Raw genomic sequence first — 13,008 nt, 5'->3', positions numbered from 1 at the left:
CCTGACACAAGACTGAATCCAAACATTACACAGTTGATTTTATTCACATTTGACATTTAGTGTACTTTTCAGTGCATTTGTTGATAACGAAATCTGAAAATACTCTGGATACATTCAGTAACATGATAAGAATATTCTTGGAAAATTTGGGGTAGGTGCGACATAAGACAAAGAAATACAAGGGTTTGAGTGAGAGGACTAACTGGTGTTTCCAAGTTGCCACACACCTCTCCAAAGTGTGCACAGTTCCTAAGTAATTTTAATGCACTTTTATGACTCAAAGAGTCTTCAACACTATGGTGTTTTTTTTTTTAGCTGTCCTAGCTGTGTAGTTGAGGAATTACAGCATTCACACTTGTAGTTGTTTTGGTTGGAACACAACCCTGCATCCCCTGTTGTATACGCAATCCAAAAATGGTCCATTATAAATCGCAATCTAGATCAGGTGGGCATCATTTGAAAGCTTGTTTTTAGCTAAGTTTTAAAAATACAACATTACAGTGTTAGGCTTTCACAATGCAATTCAGAGAAACAGATTGTAATTATGGTGCACATAGAAAGGAGTCATTAGTGCATTCAGGTGCATGTGTCATGGCAAATTGTCTTCACAATAGACAAAATAGGCTAATTCTGTTGAGAACAACCAAGGGTATGACACTATGTCATCTTGTAACTGTACATCAAACATAGTGATCATAAACGTTGACACTAAATATGACATGAGTTTTATGATATGGAAATGTGAAGTGCACTGGCTTGCTTTTATGACATCAAAGCGGTATTTATTAGAATACTCAATGTCTCATCTTTCAGGATACATAGAGTCATCATTATTTACATCATTTCCCTTACTCAGACAACAAAAATGGTTGCCCAATTAGCAGGAGGGATGGGAGCAACTTCATATTGTGCGATGTGCTCAAGTTCAGAACGGCTGTCAGTCAAAATCCATACAGTGCTGTGAAGCGCAGAGCAAGAGCTCTGACGTCATGTATAGCCTGTTACTGTTCATTCACAGCACTGTATGCCAAGGCAGCAGCTACTCTTCCTGGGGTCCAGCAAAATTAAGGCAGTTACACAATTTTAAAAACATTACAATAGATTCATAACAGATTTCACAACACACTAAGTGTGTGCCCTCAGGCCCCTACTACACTACCACATATCTACAACACAAAATCCATGTCTACACCACCAGTCAAAAGTTTTAGAACACCTACTCATTCAAGGGTTTTTCTTTATTTGTACTATTTTCTACATTGTAGAATAATAGTGAAGACATCAAAACTATGAAATAACACATATGGAATCATGTAGTAACCAAAAAAGTGTTAAACAAATCAAAATATATTTTAGATTTTAGATTCTTCAAATAGCCACCATTTGCCTTCATGACAGCTTTGCAGTCCATAAGCAGTCCATAAGCGCAGACTAAGGATATCAAGCATCTGGAAGGATTCTGTAAGAAGGAATGGACTAAGATCCCTCCCAATGTGTTCTCCAACTCATAAAACATTTTAGAAAAAGGCTCAGTGCCATTATCCTCGCAAGGTGATGTATTAAAAGGTATTGAAAACAGGGGTGTCAATGCCGACCCCTACCTTTTTAAAGAAAAAAACATAACTTGTTAAACAAAATCTCTTTCTCTGAGCAATTGTACTAGTATAAAATAATATAATTTCCCTTATTTTTTTTGCATAAAATATAGCTCAGTATTTGAATTATTTATGCTCATCTTCATGAAGGGTGTCAATAATTTTTGGGGGTTTGATTTACACAACATGCCTACCACTTTCAAGATGCAAAATATTTTTGATTGTGAAACAAACAAGAAATAAGACAGAAAAACTGAAAACTTGAGCGTGCATAACTATTCACCCCTCCAAAGTCAATACTTTGTAGAGCCACCTTTTGTAGCAATTACAGCTGCAAGTCTCTTGGGGTATGTCTCTATAAGCGTGGCACATCTAGCAACTGGGATTTTTGCCCATTCTTCAAGGCAAAACTGCTCCAGCTCCTTCAAGTTGGATGGGTTCCACTGGTGTACAGCAATCTTTAAGTCATACCACAAATTCTCAATTGGATTGAGGTCTGGGCTTTACCTAGGCCATTCCAAGACATTTAAATGTTTCCCCTTAAACCACTCGAGTGTTGCTTTAGCAGTATGCTTAGGGTCATTGTCCTGCTGGAAGGTGAACCTCCGTCCCAGTCTCAAATCTCTGGAAGACTGAAACAGGTTTCCCTCAAGAATTTCCCTGTATTTAGAGCCATCCATCAATCCTTCAATTCTGACCAGTTTCCCAGTCCCTGCCGATGTTCTCAGGGTGATGAGAGGTGTTGGGTTTGCACCAGACATAGCGTTTTCCTTGATGACCAAAAAGCTCAATTTCAGTCTCATCTGACCAGAGTACCTTCTTCCATATGTTTGGGGAGTCCCCCACATGGCTTTTGGTGAACACCAAACGTGTTTGCTTATTTTTTTCTTTAAGCAATGGCTTTTTTCTGGCCACTCTTCCGTAAAGCCTAGCTCTGTGGATTGTACGGCTTAAAGTGGTCCTATGGACAGATACTCCAATCTCCGCTGTGGAGGTTTGCAGCTCCTTCAGGGTTATCTTTGGACTCTTTGTTGCCACTCTGATTGATGCCCTCCTTGCCTGGTCCGTGAGTTTTGGTGGGTGGCCCTCTCTTGGCAGGTTTGTTGTGGTGCCATATTCTTTCAATTTTTTAATAATGGATTTAATGGGATGTTCAAAGTTCAGATATTTTTTTATAACCCAACCCTGATCTGTACTTCTCCACAACTTTGTCCCTGACCTGTTTGGAGAGCTCCTTGGTCTTCATGGTGCCGCTTGCTTGGTGGTGCCCCTTGCTTAGTGGTGTTGCAGACTCTGGGGCCTTTCAGAACAGGTGTATATATACTGGGATCATGTGACAGATCATGTGACACTTAGATTGCACACAGGTGGACTTGATTTAACTAATTATGTGACTTCTGAAGGTAATTGGTTGCACCAGATCTTATTTAGGGGCTTCATAGCAAAGGGGGTGTATACATATGCACGCACCACTTTTCCGTTATATATTTTTTAGAATTTCTTGAAACAAGTTTTTTTTTTTATTTCACTTCACCAATTTTGACTATTTGTGTATGTCCATTACATGAAATCCAAATAAAAATCAATTTAAATTACAGGTTGTAATGCAACAAAATAGGAAAAATGCCAAGGGGGATGATTACTTTTGCAAGGCACTGTAGCTAGTGTCAGAGACATACTGTACACACACTGAGACACTTCTAGTGTTATGCATTTCTAGGGCTGAGTGGTGCGTGAAAAGACATTCTGTCAATTCAATGAGCTGCAAAATGATCTTTGTTCACACATAAATGTTGACTTTTACAGTTGGTCATTTTTCTTTCTCTTAATGTGTCGATACTTGATTGTTAATATGACTTAGATCATGTATTTTTTTGTAATTTAAAAAGTGCATTTGCAAAAGTCTTCACAATCTTGATGGGCATAGTATGTAGACCATACTAATACAGTATATGTAGTATTACATGATTGCATGATACCAATATACAGTGAGGGAAAAAAGTATTTGATCCCCTGCTGATTTTGAACATTTGCCCACTGACAAAGAAATGATCAGTCTATAATTTTAATGGTAGGTTTATTTGAACAGTGAGAGACAGAATAACAACAAAAAAATCCAGAAAAACGCATGTCAAAAATGTTATAAATTGATTTGCATTTTAATGAGGGAAATAAGTATTTGACCCCCTCTCAATCAGAAAGATTTCTGGCTCAGAGGTGTCTTTTATACAGGTGACGAGCTGAGATTAGGAGCACACTCTTAAAGGGAGTGCTCCTAATCTCAGCTTGTTACCTGTATAAAAGACACCTGTCCACAGAAGCAATCAATCAATCAGATTCCAAACTCTCCACCATGGCCAAGACCAAAGAGCTCTCCAAGGATGTCAGGGAAAAGATTGTAGATCTACACAAGGCTGGAATGGGCTACAAGACCATCGCCACGCAGCTTGGTGAGAAGGTGACAACAGTTGGTGTGATTATTCGCAAAAGGAAGAAACACAAAAGAACTGTCAATCTTCCTCGGCATGGGGCTCCATGCAAGATCTCACCTCATGGAGTTGCAATGATCATGAGAATGGTGAGGAATCAGCCCAGAACTACACGGGAGGATCTTGTCAATGATCTCAAGGCAGCTGGGACCATAGTCACCAAGAAAACAATTGGTAACACACTACGCCGTGAAGGACTGAAATCCTGCAGTGCCCGCAAGGTCCCCCTGCTCAAGAAAGCACATATACAGGCCCGTCTGAAGTTTGCCAATGAACATCTGAATGATTCAGAGGAGAACTGGGTGAAAGTGGTGTTGTCAGATGAGACCAAAATCGAGATCTTTGGCATCAACTCAACTCGCCGTGTTTGGAGGAGGAGGAATGCTGCCTATGACCCCAAGAACACCATCCCCACTGTCAAACATGGAGGTGGAAACATTATGCTTTGGGGGTGTTGTTCTGCTAAGGGGACAGGACAACTTCACCGCATCAAAGGGATGATGAACGGGGCCATGTACCATCAAATCTTGGGTGAGAACCTCCTTCCCTCAGCCAGGGCATTGAAAATGGGTCGTGGATGGGTATTCCAGCATGACAATGACCCAAACCACACGGCCAAGGCAACAAAGGAGTGGCTCAAGAAGAAGCACATTAAGGTCCTGGAGTGGCCTAGCCAGTCTCCAGACCTTAATCCCATAGAAAATCTGTGGAGGGAGCTGAAGGTTCGAGTTGCCAAACGTCAGCCTCGAAACCTTAATGACTTGGAGAAGATCTGCAAAGAGGAGTGGAACAAAATCCCTCCTGAGATGTGTGCAAACCTGGTGGCCAACTACAAGAAACGTCTGACCTCTGTGATTGCCAACAAGGGTTTTGCCACCAAGTACTAAGTCATGTATTTCCCTCATTAAAATGCAAATCAATTTATAACATTTTTGACATGCGTTTTTCTGGATTTTCTTGTTGTTATTCTGTCTCTCACTGTTCAAATAAACCTACCATTAAAATTATAGACTGATCATGTCTTTGTCAGTGGGCAAACGTACAAAATCAGTAGGGGATCAAATACTTTTTTCCCTCACTGTAGGTATGATATTGACATTACCCAACACCGAGCAGAGCCAATCTTACAACAAATACTGTAAAATATAGTACTTATCTTATACCAGATAAGACTTGTTTTTTACGTGCGTGCGTGTGCGTGTGCTTTCTCCTAACTTTCCCCCGACAACATTGAGCAGACATCCAACTCTCTGGATATAATTTAGTAGACTTGGAAAAGGTTCAGAATGTTGGCGAAGTGACGGTATTCATAATGTATTAAAGCCTATTGCTTTGTTATCAGAACCATGTGGCGGCCCATAGTGCCATGCCATAACGGCATGATTGAAACGCAGTTTAAAATGTGGTCACACTCCATTCTGATGTGACTCAAACTAAGTGTCTGTCCCAAATGGCACCCTATTCCCTACGTAGAGCACTATGGGCCCTGTTCAAAAGTAGTGCACTAAATAGGGAATAGGGTGCCATTTGGGACGCAGGCCAAGAGGTCTCCAAAGTTCAGAGCAGCCTCCTTCCTAGCACGCCCCATTGGCTGTTCCGATACATCACGCTACGAGTATGAACAACTAGAGAGTGATCTGTTCTTTTTCTGATTTACAGTCATATGAGAGAGGCTTAGATAAGCACAGTATGTGTTCATCATAATAATTCACCTACTGATAACTAGAAGCAGGGTCAATGAGTGTGTGTCCTTCACTTTAGTGTAGATGTAGGTTTTCAAACTGAGTTTAACATTCATCTTCAATGTGTGTAATACAGCTGTTCTGAACGCTTCTTTAACTTTGATTATACCCTAAACACTGGTTATTCATAAATATATACAGCATCTACAGCTGAAGTCAGAAGTTTACATATACCTAGGTTAGAGTCATTAAAACTCGTTTTTCAACCACTCCACAAATTTCTTGTTAACAAACTATAGTTTTGGCAAGTCGGTTAGGACATCTACTTTGTGCATGACACAAGTAATTTTTCCAACAATTGTTTACAGACAGATTATTTCACTTATAATTCACTGTATCACAATTCCAGTTGGTCAGAAGTTTACATACACTAAGTTGACTGTACCTTTAAACATCTTGGAAAATTCCAGGCTTTAGAAGCTTCTGATAGGCTAATTGACATCATTTGAGTCAATTGGAGGTGTACAGGGGCGGCAGGTAGCTTAGTGGATAAGAGCGTTGTGCCAGTAACCGAAAGGTCGCTGGTTCTAATCCCCGAGCCGACTAGCTGAAAAATCTGTTGATGTGCCCTTGAGCAAGGCACTTAACCCTAATTGCTCCTGTAAGTCGCTCTGGATAAGAGCGTCTGCTAAATGACTAAAATGTAATGTAAATGTACCTGTGGATGTATTTCAAGCCCTACCTTCAAACTCAGTCCCTCTTTGCTTGACATCATGGGAAAATCAAACGAAATCAGCCAAGACCTCAGAAAGAAAATTGTAGACCTTCACAAGTCTGGTTCATCCTTGGGAGCAATTTCCAAACGCCTGAAGGTACCATGTTCATCTGTACAAACAATAGTATGCAAGTATAAACACCATGGGACCACGCAGTCATCATACCGCTCAGGAAGGAGACGTGTTCTGTCTCCTAGAGATGAACGTACTTGCAAATCAATCCCAGAACAACAGCAAAGGACCTTGTGAAGATGCCGGAGGAAACAGGTACAAAAGTATCTATATCCACAGTAAAACTAGTCCTATATCGACATAACCTGAAAGGCCGCTCAGCAAGGAAGAAGCCACTGCTCCAAAACCGCCATAAAAAAGCCAGACTACGGTTTGCAACTGTACATGGGGACAAAGATCGTACTTTTTGGAGAAATGTCCTCTGGTCTGATTAAACAAAAATAGAACTGTTGGGCCATAATGACCATCGTTATGTTTGGAAGAAAAAGGGGGATGCTTGCAAGCTGAAGAACACCATCCCAACCGTGAAGCACAGGGGTGGCAGCATCATGCTGTGGGGGTGCTTTGCTGCAGGAGGGACTGGTGCACTTCACAAAATAGATGGCATCATGAGGAAGGAAAATGATGTGGATATATTGAAGCAACATCTCAATACATCAGTCAGGAAGTTAAAGCTTGGTCGCAAATGGGTCTTCCAAATGGACAATGACCCCAAGCATACTTCCAAAGCTGTGGCAAAATGGCTTAAGGACAACAAAGTCAAGGTATAGGAGTGGCCATCACAAAGCTCTGACATCAATCCCATAGAAAATGTGTGGGCAGAACTGAAAAAGCGTGTGCGAGCAAGGAGGCCTACAAACCTGACACAGTTACACCAGCTCTGTCAGGAGGAATGGGCCAAAATTCACCCAACTTTTGTGGGAAGCTCGTGGAAGGCTACCCAAAACGTTTGACCCAAGTTAAACAATTTAAAGGCAATGCTACCAAATACTAATTGAGTGTATGTAAACTTCTGACCCACTGGGAATGTGATGAAATAAATAAAAGCTGAATAAATAAATACATTTACTATCTCTACTATTATTCTGACCTTTCACATTCTTAAAATAAAGTAGTGATCCTAACTGACCTAAGACAGGGAATTTTTACTAGGATTAAATGTCAGGAATTGTGAAAAACTGAGTTTAAATGTATTTGGCTAACGTGTATGAAAACCTCTGACTTCAAATGTACATCACTCTCACAGAAAGGGAGTGGGAGAGAGAGAATAGGAGACAGAGAGAGAGAGAGAGCAATTAGTGAGATTAGAGAGAGTACTAATTAGTGTCCAGTTTAACTGTGCTACAGTAACTCCAGACACCAGGCTTCAGTGTTATGAAGGGACGCCCCACTGTACGAGACATAAAAGCAAACACAAATGTCTAATTACACCATCATCATCTCTCCCTCCCTACTGCTTCGTTTGTCTGCGCCACTCGTTAATTGGTGACCTGCACGATTGGTCAGAAACACAATGGCTCTGATGATGGAGCCAATTAAATTGCGGGGAGGCGGGTGAGGCGGGGTGTACACATGCCCCGCCGCGCCGGTTACTGCTGCCACATCATGCCTCATCGGACTCAAAACAAATTGTTACGGCGGAAACTGACACCCCAATGGGCGAGGACCCAAGCACAGGACGGGACGTTTGGAACCACACTACCCCAACTCTCACTCTCTCTGTTCCACTTTAAACAAATAACAACTTATAAAGGCTTTATAGACCATTCACGAGTCTACATAAGCCCTACGTAGATACTTCACGAAACAGTTATGAGCAAAGTCATACTACTGTGGAGGCTGTATAAAGGTTAGACAGTATATTGAGTCAAAGGCTGCTTCGGTGGAGCAGAGTGAATACAGTACTGTACTGTAGAAACAGAGAAAGAAATGTTAATCTACTTAAGTAAAGGGTAAGTGAAGACAAACATATTGAGACATTTCCATCTGATAATGTACATAGCATATTTTGCTATATACTCTGACACAAACACATATAAATCAGCTAGAATTAGCTAGATAATCTTCAGCCATATCTTACTCTACAACAACAAAGGTAAGTGTTGCTGCTACATTGGCAGGGCTATGTAAATATAATCCTCCAAAGTGACTTTTGCCTGCCAACAAGCATTGTTAAAGCGCTCGGCTTCTTTTCATATCAAGTGGATGAGCAGTGTTTTCATTCCACTTTTCTACATCTAGCAAGCATGCCAGAATGGGGTTAAATTATTTCAATGTTTTCTTTTCTTGCTCTGCCACTTGCACGATAAATCAAGAACAAAGAGTTGTGTGGACTGACACTAAAACTCTACAATATTTTGGCTGATTGTCGCAAACAATAAATATTTTTTTTCTCTGTGCACTTTTAAACCCGGCGTCTGCTCGACACACATCATGCCTTGTCATTGGTTGGCTTTGTTCTTACCTCCCAGACTCCTCTATGTCTGTAAGGCTCTGGGGACCCTGGGACGATGAGGCCTCGCTGATCCAACCAGTAAATATTTCATGGCCTTACAATTACATGAAATCAAATCTTAGCAAAGCTGTTCATTTCCACCCCACCGAAAGAAGAAGAGGGGGGAGAGGGGGATGAGGGGTGAGGATGGTTACATCTATGAAATCCCAAACTCTAATGAGTCTGCATGGCCCTAACAAGCGAGGGAGGAATAAGTGCATGGTCAGGGGATAATTAAGCGATTGTGACTGGCGTATACGTGAGCTGTCGCTCCGATGTCCAGCGCTGTCACGCTCCTCGATGCTACTGTGACTGGACAGCCGCCCCGTCCACTTTGATCTGGGCTCATGCATACGGAATGAGGTCAGACCGTGGTCATACACACACACACACACACACACACACACACACACACACACACAGAGACACATCCTCACGCACGCAGGCATGCCCGCAGAAGTACACACACACACTCATTAAAGAGAGAGTCCCTTCGGAGGGAGGGAGAGGGCTCCTGTTCAAAGGGCCGTCGTACCAGGACCCCTGCAACGGGAGACTGACACTCAGACACGGATGAAGAAAGGAGGACAGTAGGGGAGGATAGACAGGGGGTGAGGGATGAGAATATGTCCGTTTCTTACTGCTCATCCACATCACTTAACCATGGCCTTAATATGGTTAGAGGGGTTAGACAAATGATTGACCCAAACGCGGGTGAGGGAACTATTAGATAATTCAATATATCAGAGATATATCATGTCATCTCACACTGCTAATGAGGAGGACCCTCTGAATGGCAGAAACAGGAAGAGATAGATGGGAGGGGTTGAGGGTAGCTGAAGGATGGGACTGAAAACAAACAAAAGATAACTATTGTAAAATATACTGTGTCCGTAAAATGTATATAGTATGTCTAAGATGGAAGTAGAAGCCTAAGTGTTGTTGTCCATTAGTTTACTCCAATTAGAGGAGGGGTGTTAGGGTTAGGGGAAAATAATGAAGGAAAATATATATAAAATTATATATATTTTATATATTTACCCCAAAAAATATGGGGGATTGGAAATGATGCAGACAATTACATTGATGGAAGCCACAATCTATTTGTAATATTAAAGCTGATCTACCCCCCCAAAAATAAATAAAAATACATCTATTTTTTTAAATGTCCCTGTAGATTCCATGAACTGGGCAGTTAAGTACAGAATTCTGGAAGGCAGAATGTTTTTTTTTTCTTCATTTATTTTACTTTAGTTTCCCTGGACTGGAAAGCCCTTCTGTGGTTGCCTAAATATGTCAACTCCCGAAGGGCCAGTAACATCTTTAAAGAATATAACACCTCAATGAGTTAAATATTTTAAGAGACTATATACTGTATGTAACATTCAGTTGAGATTCTCCATTGGAAGTGCTTCTTAGTCCAGGACTATGTTTAATCTGTGTCCGGGAAACCAGCGCTATTAGATCATAAAGAGTGTACTCACCACCATGTCTGATGACTTGGGTTTGACCACCTTCATGAAGGCTCCCCGTGCTTCAGCCTCCTGCTGTTCGGTCTTAGAAACTTTCCTAGTGTCTAGGAACTTTAGGGTGGGTAGCTTGTGCAGAACGAAATACCTGAGGAAACACACACACACAAACAATAATATATGATAACTAACAGATGTACCTTATGTATTGTATCATGACTTGTGTCGGTTGACTATACACCAAACCATATAACACACACACTTTACTTTATAGAAAAACGTTTACAGAAAAACAAACAAACGTATATGAACATGACATGAGTTGAGAAAAAAAATCAAGATTATTATACAAACTGAACACATCTAGTGAATACGTAATCAAACCACAAGATGTTTATATAATAGCTAAACATAAACTGCCAGAGCATAACAACTAGTTAATATCCACATACAAAAGTAATGATGCAAATCAAATTACACCATTTGTAAAACGGCACATATCAACAAACAACTTGAAAAGAAGACGACTTGTTTACTCAGTATAGATTTAATGGCGATGATATCTATCCTTCCATGTAATATAACCTTGAAAGCTGATAAAAAATAAGGACGGAAATATAAATAGAACGAAAGGAGATACGCCCCATCTGCCAGAGCTGCCATTCCTGTAACATCACAGATCTATATTCTACGCTTTCAGACACTCTATCTTTCATTGGGAGGGAGAGGAAACGTCGGCTAGATAATGGCTGGGATACGGAGATGACAACAGATCCTTTCAGAGAGCAAGAGAGTGGGTGGGAGCAGAGCAGAGCAGAGGAACAGACATGTCAAGTCTGGAGGTTACAGCCAAACAGAACAGAGTAACAGACACGCAGCAGAAGCTAAGTGAAGGGTGAGGAGGGACATGGAGGAACTACGATGTGGGCACAGACCGGTCCCTGATGATGATGGTGGTAAAGTTGGAGATGAAGATAGTTAGTAAAACCAACGTCAGGTTGTCAACACACTAGGATTTTAGGGAAGGGATCTATGGATTGATCTATACACTAGATACTTACTAGATAAACAATAACAACGTTACACACAATATACACTGCTCAAAAAAATAAAGGGAACACTAAAATAACACATCCTAGATCTGAATGAATGAAATAATCTTATTAAATACTTTTTCTTTACATAGTTGAATGTGCTGACAACAAAATCACACAAAAATTATCAATGGAAATCAAATGTATCAACCCATGGAGGTCTGGATTTGGAATCACCCTCAAAATTAAAGTGGAAAACCACACTACAGGCTGATCCAACTTTGATGTAATGTCCTTAAAACAAGTCAGAATGAGGCTCAGTAGTGTGTGTGGCCTCCACGTGCCTGTATGACCTCCCTACAACGCCTGGGCATGCTCCTGATGAGGTGGCGGATGGTCTCCTGAGGGATCTCCTCCCAGACCTGGACTAAAGCATCCGCCAACTCCTGGACAGTCTGTGGTGCAACGTGGCGTTGGTGGATGGAGCGAGACATGATGTCCCAGATGTGCTCAATTGGATTCAGGTCTGGGGAACGGGCGGGCCAGTCCATAGCATCAATGCCTTCCTCTTGCAGGAACTGCTGACACACTCCAGCCACATGAGGTCTAGCATTGTCTTGCATTAGGAGGAATCCAGGGCCAACCGCACCAGCATATGGTCTCACAAGGGGTCTGAGGATCTCATCTCGGTACCTAATGGCAGTCAGGCTACCTCTGGCGAGCACATGGAGGGAAAGAAATGCCACCCCACACCATGACTGACCCACCGCCAAACCGGTCATGCTGGAGGATGTTGCAGGCAGCAGAACGTTCTCCACGGCGTCTCCAGACTCTGTCACGTCTGTCACATGTGCTCAGTGTGAACCTTCTTTCATCTGTGAAGAGCACAGGGCGCCAGTGGCGAATTTGCCAATCTTGGTGTTCTCTGGCAAATGCCAAACGTCCTGCACAGTGTTGGGCTGTAAGCACAACCCCCACCTGTGGACGTCGGACCCTCATACCACCCTCATGGAGTCTGTTTCTGACCGTTTGAGCAGACACATGCACATTTGTGGCCTGCTGGAGGTCATTTTACAGGGCTCTGGCAGTGCTCCTCCTGCTCCTCCTTGCACAAAGGCGGAGGTAGCAGTCCTGCTGCTGGGTTGTTGCCCTCCTACGGCCTCCTCCACGTCTCCTGATGTACTGGCCTGTTTCCTGGTAGCGCCTCCATGCGCTGGACACTACGCTGACAGACACAGCAAACCTTCTTGCCACAGCACGCATTGATGTGCCATCCTGGATGAGCTGCACTACCTGAGCCACTTGTGTGGTGGGTTGTAGATTCCGTCTCATGCTACCACTAGAGTGAAAGCACCGCCAGTATTCAAAAGTGACCAAAACATCAGCCAGGAAGCATAGGAACTGAGAAGTGGTCTGTGGTCACCACCTGCAAAACCAGTCCTTTATTGGGGGTGTCT

At 42.2% G+C, this 13,008-nt stretch overlaps 1 protein-coding gene across 1 annotated transcript in view; it reads right to left on the bottom strand.

Annotated features, from left to right (window-relative positions):
• LOC121574311 (leucine-rich melanocyte differentiation-associated protein-like) overlaps positions 1–13,008 on the bottom strand; it is a 383,827-nt gene that overhangs the window by 113,498 nt on the left and 257,321 nt on the right. Inside the window, exon 5 of the mRNA XM_041886926.2 lies at positions 10,533–10,665. Within this exon, the coding sequence (XP_041742860.1) occupies positions 10,533–10,665 (133 nt within the window). The remainder of the gene's footprint in view (positions 1–10,532; positions 10,666–13,008) is intronic.

Source organism: Coregonus clupeaformis, chromosome 1 (genome assembly GCF_020615455.1).
Source record: "Coregonus clupeaformis isolate EN_2021a chromosome 1, ASM2061545v1, whole genome shotgun sequence".
NCBI lineage: Eukaryota > Metazoa > Chordata > Actinopteri > Salmoniformes > Salmonidae > Coregonus > Coregonus clupeaformis.
This window is presented reverse-complemented; position numbering and strand designations above follow the sequence as displayed.